This window comes from Narcine bancroftii, chromosome 1, assembly GCF_036971445.1.
Source record: "Narcine bancroftii isolate sNarBan1 chromosome 1, sNarBan1.hap1, whole genome shotgun sequence".
Lineage (NCBI taxonomy): Eukaryota > Metazoa > Chordata > Chondrichthyes > Torpediniformes > Narcinidae > Narcine > Narcine bancroftii.
Window position 1 is genome coordinate 432448219 of NC_091469.1, and position 16246 is coordinate 432464464.

At 37.8% G+C, this 16246-nt stretch overlaps 1 protein-coding gene and 1 pseudogene across 2 annotated transcripts in view; both read right to left on the reverse strand.

Annotated features, from left to right (window-relative positions):
* Positions 1-613: 613 nt before the first annotated feature.
* LOC138751667 (signal transducing adapter molecule 1) overlaps positions 614-16246 on the reverse strand; it is a 65238-nt gene continuing 49605 nt past the window's right edge. For both annotated transcript variants that reach the window (XM_069914246.1, XM_069914247.1), the window contains one exon: positions 614-2827. In XM_069914246.1, the coding sequence (XP_069770347.1) occupies positions 2629-2827 (199 nt within the window). In that variant the 3' untranslated portion in view covers positions 614-2628. The remainder of the gene's footprint in view (positions 2828-16246) is intronic.
* Positions 3643-3737, reverse strand: LOC138752151 (U6 spliceosomal RNA; annotated as a pseudogene).

Genomic DNA, 16246 nt, shown 5'->3' on the forward strand with positions numbered 1-16246 from the left:
TTTTCCTTTTTCTTCTGTTATTCTTACTTTCTCTTTTTTGGGTGCCATCTTCTATTTCTTGAGTTTTACATTTGTTGAGCTCTGTCGTTTCCAAACTTTTTGTTCTTTTTTCTGGAGAGGGCTAGTTCAACCCGACCGGCCACTACTCCATCACGTGACTCCTAATTTTTTTTTGTTTGAGTAAGGATGCACTAGGCACTCACATTTCACAAGGCCCCACTATGGTGTTTTTTTTTTGTTTGCATGTAGACACAGTGGGTGCACACATTTTAGAAGGTGCTGTGTTTCTTATTGTTTGAGTACTGACACATTTGGCACATACAATTTATGAAGTGCCAACATGGAGTTATTTTTGGTTGGAGTACAGATGCATGGGCACATACATTTTGTAAGGTTCCTCTGTGGTTTATTTTTGGTTAGCGTGCAGACACACGTGGCAAACATATTTTGCAAGGTGCTGCCCTGGTGTTTTTTTTTTGTTTATTACAGAATGACTTGATGCACACATTTTGCAAGGCGCCACCATGTTGCATTTTGTTTGAATACACATTTTGCACTGTGGGGCCCTGCAGTGTCATTTTTCGTTTGAGTATGGACACACTGGATGCAAACATTTTGCAAGGCAATGTTTTATTTATAGTTTGAGTACGAACACAATTGGTGCACACATTTTGTAAGCTGCCGCTATGGTGTTTTCTGGTTGAATGCAGACTTAAATATTAAATAATACTTGTTAAGCACCCATCAATAAAATAGTAATAGCATCTGAGACATTGATTTTTTCCTCATTTTCTGACATTCACTCCAAAATAATTTGTTATGGAAACTGAACCAGCATTTTACAATTAGCATATGGCAACATCATTATATTTTGAGAATTCTAAACTATTGATGAGTTTTGTGAACTTAATTAACAGGAGAAAACATTGATGCTAACCTGCATATTAATCACCATACTTTTTGAATTACATTTATTGAATACAATTAGCTGGTATTGCATTACAATTAATGTTATTTTTAATTTTCAAAACAAATATTGACTTGAGTTTAAGTTGTAAATGCAATAAATATATGCAGATTTAGCTTAAAAGAACACCATAGTTTTGAAACTTACCCAATTTACAAACAGAATGATAGGTGATGTTGGAACAGAAATATAATATTGCGTCATTTTTAAAAGTAGAGTAATTCGAGAAAAATACTTTACAGGTTTAGATATCTAATCATGCCTCTCCACATTATCTATTTTCATTTCATAAATGGACATCAAATAATAACCCTCATTAATAGTTTAAGTGAGAAAGAGGACTCAAATTCAAAAGACAAATTTGTAAGTTTATCAGTTTATAGCCCTTACAATCTGGAGTACAGCATATTGCTTTAATCCAATGACTATTTTCACACAGTTTGCCATGAAATTGAACTGGAATATCACCATATTCTAATTACCATTATTTCCAACTATTATTACAGAAGGAATCAGATCACACAATTTAATCAATGATGAGCTTTACTTCGATTACAAACACTGATCAAGCGCAGCTATCGTTTCAAAGTTACGTCTTTGGGGGTTGGACATTAGTACCACGAGCTGCATGCAAACAGAAAATTTCCTGGACCACTTGTGCAATGCCAGAATATATGCTTTGCTTTTTAAAATAAAACATTTGTCAGGAGAATTACCATTCAAGTTTTCAGTCATTTTAGATTGGAACAGAATGACTTTCCATGACAGAGGAAAAAAATGTTTTGATAACAGTAAATTGTTGCTCAAACCCCCAAGGAAAGAACAGAACAAGGACTTCAGGATAATATTACTGAGGTTTAAACTACATATAATTAGTCACAGAAACTTGTTTCTAACTCTTCATTTGAGAAAAATATCTCAGACTTTTAAAATTAGATTGGGCTCATGCTAAATAAGGTAATTACTGTATATTAAAAACAGGTTATAATAAAAAAGCTGAAATAGAATCAATGGAGATGAAAAAGCTGCAAAATTAAATGCGGAGAATGTACTGTAATAAAAGTCATTTGCTGGAATTTTCACTTTTGAACTAAAATTAACAAAACATCATTACAGGCATCTGGGACATATTTTCCAGCATAGTGTGGCTATGTCGATTCAATCCTTCACATCATTGGGATGACACATTTTATATAATATACAGTGTAATAAATTAAAATTACTACAAAAATTGAAAATCTAATTTTAAATCCACCATGAATTTGAACAACCACATAGTTGTATGTGATGTCATATATATGTACACTGACAATAAATCTGACATCAACTGCAACAGCTTATATCTTCACATTTTCACTTATGGCTATCAAATTTAATGCTAATGCAATAACATTATATACACATAACATCTATCAATTTCATTTTATCCCATGAAACAGGAGAATGCGTTCAGCATAAATGGCTGCAGTCACTTTAAGAACGGTGCTTTTTCATGGGTAGGTTACCTTGTGCCTTCCTTTAGCATTAGTTGATTTTGTTTTTTTAAAAAAAAATTCAGTGCAGTCTGCGCAGATCAATGACATTTTAATTGCTGTATATTGAAGTACCGCTTGTTTGTTCTTAGGCAGCATTAAGGATAACACTGAAAAATATTATATCCCCTATAGAAGTGCTTTCTGTGAGTAAGGCGATCGTTGCTGACTGTTAGACTGTTGACCATGGGTGATAGAGGAAGTACTGTAGTTTGGCATCTGTTGTCCATTTAAGCCAGTGTTCTGGTGACCAGAGATGTCAATATTTGAAGGTGCAGTTTGACTATAGAGAGACGCCTGATTTATGTATGTGTTTGCAGGCATAGCACTGAGGAAAAATAAATTAATCCATCACATCAAAACTTGCAAGGTAAACAGCTAAGACAATTTTGTAATGAAACAGCAGTAGTTTGAATTATTCGATCAAGTGATCATGTGGACTTCCATGACTTCCTGCATAATTCCAAAGCTACTTTAGAAAAACTGGCTAAGAAGACTAAACATCTCTGATAAAGCTATTTTGTTCAAACAGATGATTGCAGACAAGCCTAATGCAAATCATAACAGTTAGGATTTCATTAGATACTAATTTTTAAAGAGTAAATTTATTATAAGAATGGCTGTTAATAGATTTGGTTGAAATTCTAATCCTAGAGTTTCAATGAAATCTTTCCAGAAATTATTTAGGTTTTTTAAAAAATATGGAACACTTGTAAGGTAAAACATCATGAGATGGGAATGTGTAGGGAGTTACCCGGTACAGGGCAGTAACAAGAAGGGGAGGTGTCCTTGTACTCTTGTAAGGTAAAACATCATGAGATGGGACCGGAGAAGGAGTCACCCAGTACTAAGGAGTAACAGAATGCATCCTTGTACTTACAAGATAAGAGAGACATTGATGGATTGAGAGGCAGGAAGCTAGCAGGGAAAGGATAGCAACAGTTTTAGTCATTGGACAAGTAATGATATGATGATGTTCTAAGCATGTATCCAAGGGTATAAAAAATCACCATTTTGCTGATAACGGCAGAATGCATTCTCCGGCTAACTTGGTTGGTCGCAAGTGTTACAATCCGGTAATAAAGAACAAAGAACCCTGATTTCGACTCAGCCTGGTGTTTGTCTCACTCATTCATGAACAAAGCAGACCTAACACACTTCACAAATTTGTGTGTCACCCTTGCATAGGGGCCATTCTCTGTATTATTCCAATTTTAGTATATCTGCTGCTGAAGCAAGCACAAAATTATCTCGTTTTGAACATGACCAGAACATAAGAGTTAAAGAGGCTACCTCAACTTTGCACCCATCACAAGTAGGGTATACATTTGGAAAAATACAGGCCAACTTATCTTTAGACGTATGTGCCTGATCTACCACCTTGAACTAAATCAAGGAATGACGGGCACAAATTAATGAAGTATTTACTAGTTGAAAAATATGATCCCATTGATCGACCAGAAGCAATTCTAATTACAAATATCCAATTATGTATTGTAGCTATGATGCCTTTTTGAAGTGGATACACCTGAAAAAGGATGTCTATCACATTAGATGGGTAAGCAGAAGGACAATTTGGAAGTACCCAGAAAGTCCCTAAATTGCAAATACCCCAAAAATGTGCCTTGCTCTTATCATATTTGCCTGCTAACTGAAAGACATGAAGCAGTCTCCTGCAAATAGGTCTGAAAAGGTTATTACTCCTTTGGTTTTCCCATATTTAAAGAATGGAATCATACCAACGGAGCTGGACATATGCCTGTTTCTGCACAGTGAATAATTGCCTTTTCAGCATTGTCGAGAAAGCTATATTACTTAAATGGAAGGATCCTAACCCACCTACTCTACTTCAATGGCTCTTTGCTCTCATGTCATGTTTAAGTTTGCAGAAAATTAGGAGTCAGACTGTGACAGATTATAGATATGTTTCTGAGATGTAAACTGGGTCAGATTTTTTTTAGTGCAGGTCACACACAAACACTTTAAAATAGATCTTATTTAAAATACTGGAGCTCTGCTCATGCTAAATAAGCTGGCGCCAAAAGCCTTTGCAAAAGCTTTGGAGAGTGCCCAAGAGACTTCACTGATGGACTGTTGTTTACAAAAAGGCAACAGATGAAAGAACTCTGAGCCAGAGGCTGTCTGGAGTGGAACTTACTGTTCTAAGAGGGTCATGTGGTTTTGCAAGCAGAAAGGAAAAAATAACATGCTTTTTCTGTGAGAGGGAGAGATTCTGCAGTTTTACAGTCAGCAGCAGCAGCTAGGACTGGAACAGGACAAGCTGGAAAGTTTGTGAAAAAAAACCCATTTGGAAGACAGGTTGTGAGTGCTTAGTTCAGTCTGGTCAAAGACCTTGTGGTTCATGCAGGAGGAGAAGACTGGCTGCCTAATGTTTCATTTGAATTAAGAGAAACAAAAAGGAACTCTGAGGTGACTTGAACGAAAAAGATTATCATCTGGAGAACCCTGATGGGGCATGTTTCTTCGGTAAGACACTGAAGTGGCTGATTAAAAGGAATCAGTTGTGGGGTCCAGCGAGCAACAAATCTCTCTCTGAAAACTGACAAGAACCTTCCTGAGCAGTAACCATTTACCTTTCAAGCACCAAAGCCCGATGAACTTTATAAATGTTAAATTCTGTGCACAGTATAAGAATTGCCTGCAACCAGTAAACTTGGAGGAATGAGATTGGACTGTAAATCAAAGAACTTTTCTGAACTTACACACACATTACATACACATTTGCTTAGGATTAGAAGGGGGTTAAGTTAGGTTAGTTAAGATAATAGTGATAAGTTAAAGTGTGATAATGTTTTAATGTTTAAAGATAATTAAAAGCAACTTGTTTAAGTAACCATTTGTCTTGGTGAATATCTATTGCTGCTGGGTTTATGGGTCCTCTGGGCTTGTAACAGGACATTTGATACATCTTTTAAATTTGAAAAAGTTTGGCAACCGTTTATTCAATATTTCCATATAGTTTATGAATTACAATTTTATACTGGATTCTCTCCTAGTTCCTGATGGTAAATTTAGTTTTAACCAGGAACCCCTTCGTTTTCCCACTTCACTCTCAGAATGGACTGCCTTTTTTCTTTTATTTTTTTTAAGATTAGAGGGGATTTTGTAATGATTTTTAAAAATCTTTTTCTTTTGGTTTTACAAGAGAAAAAGAAATTTATAGTTAATATATATTTGTTAAATACTAATATGTTCTTTTTGTATACACTTGTAAATACATGAATGTATTGTAATTCTCCTATTGTATAATGTTCGTTACAATTCAATAAAATTATTGAAAAAGAAAAGTTAATTGCAAGAGTTAACCAATGAACATGAGGATCACACAAAATTCAGCAGTTTGTGTCCACATATTGTGCATTTAAACACATCACTAGCTTACAAATATATCAGGTCATAATTTTTGATTAATTAGAAAAATATACCCCAAAAATGATTATTGAAGTTGCAATAATTTTGTTTTACCTTTTAGTCCTAAAAGTACATCACACAAATTTACAATTTCAGGTTACTGATTTTCATTACTTTATCTACATAAATGCATTACTTATTTGAAATAGTAATTAACCACCACAACTCCAAAATTTGCTTCCATTGTCTTCAAAGTGACAACATTTCAGAGGAAAGAAACCACACGTTGCCACTTCAACATCAGCACATTTTGTGTTTGGGATGGAGATCAAATATCTACTATTGCCTGAATGTTGCATCTGAGGCCATGCTATTCTGAAATTGAAAATATTCCATGATAGGACAATATAACAGAAACTGGGCTTTTCAACCAAGTCCCAGTGTTCATAGCCTTCTTACCTCATCTATCTGCATAAAACTCTAAAAATATAGCATCTTCAACACTTTGGTGCTGTCAGACCAGCAGGCTTTTCAGACTTTTTTCTTAATATTCCAACTTACTTTACCTGCCACATGTGGTATCATTTTTTTTTTCAGTGAATTCAAAGGGTGTAGCACCATGGGTTTCAGCCTTTCAAAACAAACCTACCCACTTCAGATCTGGATCCTGACTTTGATCACACATACCAAGCCTGCACACAGGCCCCAAACATCACCATCTCCTCACCTCCTCCCCACCCCAACTTTCCAACTACACACTCTGGAGTAACAAATGTGCCAGATGCTAAACCATTGGATTTCAAATTATTGGTTTTGTATATTAACACATACTTCTATTAACTCGAAGCTTTCTATAAATATATCAATCTTATTTATCAATCACTCTGTAGGTAAATAAATTCTTGTAATCTTTAATTATGTTCTCCCACTAAAGAGATAGGGTTACCCTTCAGATTTCTTTCTCGCAAAAAACAACCTGTCTCATCATCTTTTAACTTTCCTAATATTGATTGGCACTGTCTTTGTGAAGTGCTCAGGTGGAATGTAATTTGTTGGGTGTGTTCAGGAAAGTTGCCTGACACATGTAGATATGCCAAATAGAGGAGAGGCTACACTTGACAGTATGGGAAATGAAGCAGGTCAGATGTTCAATCTCTCAGTGGGCAAACATTTCAGAGAAAGTGATCACAACTCCTTCTCTTGAAAGAGACAGAAATAAACAGTTTGGGAAAACACTTAATTTTGGTAGGGCAAAATATGATCCTACAAACCAGGAACTTGGGAGCAGATGTACTTGGGGAAATGTACAGTAGAAATATCACAAATGTTCAGAGAACAATTGCATGGCACTCTGCACAGGTATATTCCATTGAGGCAAGGAAAGGATTGCAAGGTAAAAGAACCATGGTGAACAAGTAATGTAGTAAATATAGTTAAGAAAATCTTACAAGAGATTTAAGAAGACCACAAATTACAAGATTGCCAGGAAAGAGCTAAAGAAAGGGCTTAGGAGACCTAAAAGGGGCCATGAGAAGGCCTTGGCAGGCAGGATTAAGGAAAACCCTGAGGCCTTCTACATGTGAACAACAAGAGTATGGTCCATCAAGGATGATCATGAAAATGTGTAGCAGGGGTCCTTAAAGAATACTTTACTTCAGTATTCACCAGAGAAAAGGACCTTGGCAATTGTTTTTTTTTTTTTTTTTTTTTTTTTTTTTTAATTTTTTTTATTTTTCACACCATAAATCACATTAGCCATGATATACACTATTTCTTTTCACACATATACAGTGACTTTTTCTCCCCCCCCCCCCCTTTCCTCCCAAACCACCCCCCCACCCCCCCCTCTCATCCATTTTAGGTATACAATCTAGGTTGCATTAATCCAGTCAGACAATGTTGTCATTCAACAAAATTACACCAGAAATTCTACTGAGTCCATTCTTTTCTTTCCTTCTCCTTCCATCAACTTAGGTAATGTTTGTCCCCGGTAGGTTTTCGCTATTGTATTTAATGTAAGGCTCCTATACTTGTTCGAATATTTCAATATTATTTCTTAACCAATATGTTATTTTTTTCTAATGGAATACATTTATTCATTTAAATTTGGTAGTTTCTTCCTTTTAATTTGGTTATGTATTCCATTAATATTTAAAGACATATAGTTCAGCGTAGCCCTTTTATATTTTGTTTATCTTCTCTTTCCGTTTTTCCATCATTACCTTTCCTCCTTTTCCATTTCTGTTTTCTTATTTTCAACTCTTCATAAGACAACATTCCTACAACATCTAACATTTTCCTTATTCTCCTATTTCTATCTTATTTATCCCCAATCTCCCCTTCACCTCCTGAGTTGTCCTTTATCCCTTGTCGGACAACCACATCTCCCCTCTCCATTTGGATTTGCGAATCCACTCGCAAGCGTCAACTGATTGTGCAGTGACCGCTATTTCCCCCCACCCCGCCTCCCCCAGAAAAGATTTCACTTTTCATATGTCACAAAGGTCCCTCTTTTAATTCCCTCCTTATTCTCTCTATTCCATTACCTTCCCTTATTAATTCTTGTCTATACTATCTATATTTTCCTCTAAGTACAGATACATTCATGTATGCTCATTGTCTCTATTCACTCTTATACCTCTTTACCTGCATACATATCAATCGTGATCATTTTTACTCTCATTACCCGTCTTCATCCCTCAGTCTATTTTTGTCTTTACCCACATACATATCAGTCGTGATCATTTTAACTCTCATTACCCGTCTTCCTCCCTCAGTCTATTTTTGTAATTGTTCTGCAAATTTTCGTGCTTCTTCTGGATCCGAGAATAGTCTGTTTTGCTGTCCTGGAATAAATATTTTCAATACCGCTGGATGCTTTAGTATAAATTTATACCCTTTCTTCCATAAAATCGCCTTTGCTGTATTGAACTCTTTTCTCTTCTTTAGGAGTTCAAAACTTATATCTGGATAAATGAAGATTTTTTGCCCTTTATACTCCAGTGGTTTGTTGCCCTCTTTTACTTTTTCCATTGTCTTCTCCAGTACCTTTTCTCTTGTAGTATATCTTAGGAATTTTACTACAATAGATCTTGGTTTTTGTTGTGGTTGTGGTTTAGAGGCCAATACTCTATGTGCCCTTTCTATTTCCATTTCATGCTGTAGTTCTGGACATCCTAGGGTCTTAGGGATCCACTCTTTTATAAACTCCCTCATATTCTTGCCTTCTTCATCTTCCTTAAGGCCCACTATCTTTATGTTATTTCTTCTGTTATGGTTTTCCATTGTATCTATTTTTTGAGCTAGTAGTTCTTGTGTCTCTTTAGTTTTTTTTTATTAGATTTCTCCAATTTCTTTTTTAAGTCTTCTACCTCCATTTCTGCTGCTACTGCCCGCTCTTCCATCTTGTCCATTTTTTTTCCCATTTCTGTTAAGGTCATCTCCATTTTAATTATTTTCTCCTCTGTGTTGTTTATTCTTTTTCTTAAATCCTTAAATTCCTGTGTTTGCCATTCTTTAAATGATTCCATGTATCCTCTAATAAGAGCAAGTATATCCTTTACCTTGCCTCTCTTTTCTTCTTCTATTTCACCATACTCTTCCTCTTCTTCTTCCTCTGGGTTGACCATCTGTTGTTTCTTTGTTGCCCTTTCCTCCTCTTCTATCTTGTTTCTATTGTCTTCTGTGGTCTCTTCTTGCTGCAGGTGTTCTGCAGCTGTCGTTGCCGGCTGTGGAGATCGACTCCCCAGCTGGTCCCCCCTCCCGTCAGTGTGTTTTTTTTCATTCGCATCGCGCATGCGCGAAGTTTCGCGCATGCGCGGTTGCGCACTTTTGTTCGGCTCTGCGAGCCATTTTTGTAGTCCATTATTTACCGACCTGAGGGAGCGGGTTTCTCTCTCCGCAGCGGGCCTCTTCGGACAGGTAAGGCCTTCACCTTTTTCCTCCTTTGTCTTCTCTTCCTCTCTTCTTACCGTTGCTTTCGACTTTTCTTTTTTTGTCGCCATCTTCTTTCCACCTTTATACTCACTTTTCTGTAACTTTTATTTCTGTGCCTTTGTGTTTTCTCTTGTTTTTCCCGACTTTTCTGGAGAGGGCTGGAGTTCACCGTCCGGCCACTACTCCATCACGTGACTCCCCGACCTTGGCAATTGTGATGATGACTTAAAAGCAGAAAATGCTTGAGCATACTGAGATTAAGAAAGAGGATAAGTTGGAGCTTTTGAAAAGCAAGAAGTTGGATAAGTCACCAGGACTAGAAGAAATTCACCCAAGGCCACTGTGGGAAGTGAGCGAGGTGATTACTGAGCTAATGGCAATGATGTTCACATCATCACCTTGGACAGAAGTACCAGAAGTTTTGAGGTTTGCAATTGTTCCCCTGACCAAAAACAAAGTAGAGATAACACAGTGCAGAAAATTTACAGATAAGCAAATTACTACAGTGGTGGGTAAGCTGTTGAAGATCCTGAGAGATAAGATTTACAAGTATTTAGTGAGGCATAATCTGATTATGAATAGTCATCATGTCTTCAGTGGGGGAAGGTCATGTCTTAAAAGCCTAATCAAGTTCTCAGAGATGTAACAAAGAACATTGATGGCAGTAGAACAGTGGATGCAGGATATATGGATTTCAGTCATTTGATAAGGTGTGCATAGACAGGACAGCACTGAGGACTCATCTATATGGTGGAATTGAGGAACAGGAAGGGCATGAGCACGCTAATACGGCTGTATTATAGATTGCCCAATAGTCCGAGAGAACTGGAACAGCAAATCTGCAGAGAGATAGCAGACCAGTCTAAGAAACAGAAAGTTGGAATAAGAGATTTTAACTTTCTGCACATAGACTGGGACTCTCATATGGTAAAAGGACTGGATAGGTTAGAGTTTGACAAATGTGTACAGGCAAGTTTTGTTATATCAATATGTAGAGGTATCAACAAGAGAAAGTGTAATACTTGATTTTTTAGGGAACCAGGCAGATTAGTATGTGTAGGTGAGCATTTTGGGTCCTTTAGTTTCAAGTTAATTATGGAAAAGGATAGGTCTGATCCCTCAAATTACGGTTCTGAATTGGAGAAAGGCCAATTTTGAGGAAATGAAGAGGGATCTCAGAAGAGTCAATTGGAATAAGTTATTTTCTGGCAAGGACACATCCAGCAGGTGGAAGGCCTTCAAGGACAAAATTTTGAGAGTGCAGAGATTACATGTTCCTACCAGGAATAAAGGGCAAAGTTAACAAACTTAGGGAACCTTGGTTTCCAAGGGATATTGGAGACCTGCCAAGGAAAAAGAGGGGGAAATATATTAGGTATTGACAACAAGGATGAAATGAGCTACTTGTAGAGTATAGAAAATGTAAGAAAATGCTTAAGGAAATTAGGAAGCCAAAAAGGAGACTTGAAGGTGCTTTGGCTGATAATGTGAAGGAAAATCCAAAGGGTTTCAACAAGTATATTAAAAGTAAAAGGATAGTAAGGGACAAAATTGGACCCCTATACAATCAGAGTGGTCAACTATGTGTGGACCCTCATGAAATGGGGGAAGATCTTGAACAATTTTTTTATGCATCAGTATTTACGCAGAAAATTGGCATAGTGAATAAGGATGGAAGGGAAACAAATAGAAGTGTCATGGAAAATATGGAGTTCAAGGAGAAGGAACTTGCAATGAATAAATGTAGACAAATCCGAAGGACCAGAAATGACAATCTCCCACACTTTAAGGGACACAAGTGCTGAAATTGCAGGGCGTCTGACGGATATATTCAAAATGTCCTTCATCATGCTGGAAAAATAGCTCATGTTGTCCTGCTGTTTAAGGGGTCCAAAAGTAAATCAGGCAATTATAGGCCAGTGAGCCTGACACCAGTAGTATGTAAATAATTTGAAGAATTTCTGAGATAGGATATATAAATATTTAGACTATCAGCTGATTAAGGACAGTCGGCATGGATTTATGTGTGGTAGGTAGTGTTTAACTAATCATGAAAGGTTTTTTGAGGAAGTTACCAATAAGGTTGAAGATGGAAAAGGATGTGGATGTTGTTTATACAGATTTTAGTAAGGCCTTTGACAAGGCTTCACATGAGATGTTGGTTCAGAAGGTTAAGACACTAGGTATACATAGAGAGGTTGCAATCTGGATTCAAAATTGGCTTGGTGGAAGAAAACAGTGTTGGTGGATGGTTGCTTCTCAGACTGGAGGTCTGAGTCGTAGGGTGCCTCGGGGATCTGTGGTGGGACCATTATTGTTTGGTATCTATATAAATGATCTAGATGATAATGTGGTGAATTGGATCAGCAAGTTTTCTGATGATAGGAGGTGTAGTGGACTGTAAGGAAGATTTTTAAAACTTGTAGAGGTATCTGGACCAGCTAGGAAATTGGGCTTGGCTGAGGAAATTTAATGCCGATAAGTGTGAGGTGCTGCACTTTGGAGTAGTGAATCAGGATAGGAAGTACACAGTAAATGGTAGGCCATTGAGGAATGCATTGGATATGAGGATACATATACATTGTTCCCTGAAAGTGGCATAACATGTGGACAGGTTGTAAAGAAAGCTTTTGGCATCTTTGGATTATAAATCAAAGTATTGAGTATAGAAGTTGGGATGTTATGTCGAAGTTATTCAAGGTGAGACCACACTTAGAATATTCTGTGCAGTTCTGGTTGACCAGCAGATATTAATAAGATTGGAAGAGTGCAGAGAAGATTTACTAAGATGTTGCTGGGTCTTCAGGAGTTGAGTTACTGGGAAAGATTAAACAGGTTAGGACTATACACCTTGGAACAAAGAAGAATGAGGGGAGATAATAGAGGTTTAAGATTATGAGGGGTATAGACGGAGTAGATGTGTCTAGGATGTTTCCACTTAGACTGGGGGAGATAAATATGTGAAGTCATAGCTTTAGGTTGAAAGGGAAGAGGTACAAGGGAAACTTTAGGGGAAAGTTCTTCCACTCAGTGGTAGGAGTGTGGAATGAGCTGCCATCTGATGTAGTTAATGCAGATTTAATCTAAAGTTTTTAAAATAAATTGCATAAATACATGGATAGCAGTGGTCTGGAAGGTTTATGGTATGAGAGTAGGTCAGTGCCACAAGCTCTTTTAATTGGTCTGCAGAGACAAGGGTTGAATGGCCCATTTTATTTGCTGTAATGTTCTATGGTTCCCCATGTAAGGGTTATTCAGAAAAGAGGCATGGAATCCAAAGTCTTGCTTTGTGAATACAGAATTAGCTTGCCAAGAGAAGGCAGAGGGTGGTTGCAAATGGTTCAAATTCTGCATGGAGGTTGATAACTAGTAGTAGTCCACAGGGATCTGTTCTGGGATACAACCTATGTGATTTTTATTAATGACATCGACGAGGAAGTGGAAGAGTGAATTAGTAAGTTTGCAAATTACATGGAAGTGGGTGGTGTAGCAGATTGCCTGAAGGGTTGCCAGAAGTGACAAAGGGATGGATATTGATATGATGCAGATCTGGGTTGAGAAGTGGCAGATGGAGTTAACCCAGAAACATGTGAAGTGATTAATTTTGATTTGTCAAATTTGAAGGCAGATACAATGCTAATGGGAAGACTGAGCAGTATGAAGAATGTTTTTGGGGTCTATGTCCATAGAACACTCAAAGCTGCTGCACAGGTTTTTAATTTAACATGGTGTTGGCATTCATTAATGAGATCAAGTTCACCTCACTACAGGAAGGACGTGGATGCTAAGGATAGGGTGTAGAGGAGATTTACAAAAATATTGCCTAGATTGGACAGCATGTATAAGGGGCTCTAATTAAACACTCCCAACCCTCTTAACAGTGCACATCTTACCAACAGTTTCTCCAGCACCCTTCCACATTTCTAGGCCTGAAGTGAAGCAGGATGGTCCCAAGCTAGCAAAGAGAGAGAACAAAGAACACATGGCACCTTTATAGTGCTGGAGGTTCTAGCCCAGATTGTTTGCAGGGACCAATGGCTTGGTGCCAGGAGGATCTTTCAAGAGACTCTTAGATACATACATGGAACTGAGAAAAATGGAGGGTCATGCGGTAGGAAAATTCTAGGCAGTGGTGAGAGTAGGTTATTAGGTCAGCACAACACTGTGGCTTTAGAGCCTGTACTGTGGTGTAGATTTCGGTTTGTGATGTGCATAACTTACTTTTCTTTAACTTAAATTTTCTCTGCAATCTTCCAAGAATTATGTGCCATTTTCATAATCCAGTGAATAAAAGACACTTCAGCCTGCCACAATTGTACCAATCAAAAAACATTGCCCAATCTAATTACACCTTCCTTAGGCAGATCATAGCTCTTCAGTCTCATTGATATTCTAAAAGAGAAGGTTCGATTGCAGACTCCGAATCCTGCTGGAACTAACAATTTCTGAGAATTAATTTCATTAAGATTTTCCACTTTACAGGAAGAAGTGAATCTGTTGCATTGTTCAAGTGAACCGGCGTGGACTTGAAGGGCCGACATGGTCTGTTTCAACGCCGTAAACAGTTATATGATTATATGGTTATAGGTGCAGATCTAAGTGGATTTTAAATGCAATGGAAATTTCTGCATCAGTCACAGTTTGAAGCAGCAAGGTTCATTCCCCTTCAGTCTCTGGGTTCAAAAGTTTTATTGATTTCCCCTCTCTCCACCCCCCACCCCCCAAATTATTCTATCAATTACTTTAAATATATTTTGTTAGTTTTTAACCCTCTGGGAAATAGAAGAGGAAGGACCTATTTAAGCCCCTCACAACATTATACACCTGCATTAAGTCTCTCCTCAGTTTTCTCTATACCAAAAAAAAACAACCTCAACTTATTCAAACTTTTCTCTTTGGAGGTAACATCTTTATAAACCACTCCCTCACTGTTTCTAGTGAAATTGCACGCTTCCTGGAGAGTAGTTAAGCTGTTGTCTGACTACCAGTAAGTGCAGTTATGCTACAGCTCCCTACTCATTCTATGTACCCTTATAACCATCACAATGGCATATGAAGGATCTGCGGACATAAGCGTCAAGGTCTGTTTTTCTACATCAGTCAATATTCTCCATCTTCTGTCAATTCCCTTGCATTGTTGCACCTTTCCAAAGGTATTACTTCACATTTTATCATAACAAACTTCATTTACTATTTTTCTGTCCAAATGAGCAAACCATCTGCACCCTCCTGCAGTCTACAGCTTTTCTCCTGTAAACTATTTGGCTAACTTATTTATCAGCTGCAAAGTTCAAGATCATGTGCCCTGAAATTGAGTCCAAATAATCAATATATACATTAATAGGCCAGGAATGAAGTAGTATGCCTTGTGGTACCATATTGGCAATAGCTTTACAATCACATTGCCCTTTGTATCCTGCCAAAGATCATTTTAGATCCAATTGGCCACTCTCCCTTGGATCTCAGACTAAATTTCCCTACAGTATCTAGTGAAATTGTATGCAGCTCACCAAACTCTAATAGAGAGTTTTGGGAAAGGTTGTGGCTGTCATGTGACAGCACTACCCCCTACCTATTCGGAGGACAAACCAGCTGCCAATCAAAGTTTGGTTCCGCCCCACCCATTAGTGCACACCATGCTTTTGGACCCATGTAAATGACCTGGATTGGAGTCTCCAGCCTGCCTGTTCTTGGCCTTGGGCCATTGGCTGTTGGAATTGCATTCATCATCCTGGCACCAAGCCATTGGTCCCTGCAAACAATCTGGGCTGGAACCTCCAGCACTATAAAGGTGCCATGTGTTCTTTGTTCTCTCTCTTTGCTAGCTTGGGACCATCCTGCTTCACTTCAGGCTTAGAAATGTGGAAGGGTGCTGGAGAAACTGTTGGTAAGATGTGCACTGTTAAGAGGGTTGGGAATGTTTAATTAAGAGCCCCTTATAGTATAGAGTAGTGCCTAGTGGAGCATCATGGTGATTTTTTTCCTTGATCATTGTATGTACCAGTTTAGAGAATGAGTGTGTGTGCGCGTGCATTTTGTTCCCATGCTTGTTATTAATTGAATGCTATTACTTTCCAACAGCTGCTGTAGAATGTGTATTTTGTTCCTATGCTCATTGTCTATTATTTTCCCACAGCTGCATGTGTGGCATCTGTTACCATTTCCCACACTTGCCTTCTGTAAATAAACCCCTTCTCCATCAAAACTGTGCTCAGTCCTTGCCTTTGAGACCTACCAAACCCGTTTCCTCACTCATCACAGAGATTCAGTGAATCACCGTCACCTTGCAATTTCTGCTTATTGATTTAATTGTCACTCCAAGTTTCCTTTCTCTGCTCCACTAATAATTGCATCGTCAGTTATAAGAAATTCTTCCTTCCAAAGTGTACCCATTTATCTGCATCAAACTTCACTGCAAATGACTTGCTCATTTTTCATT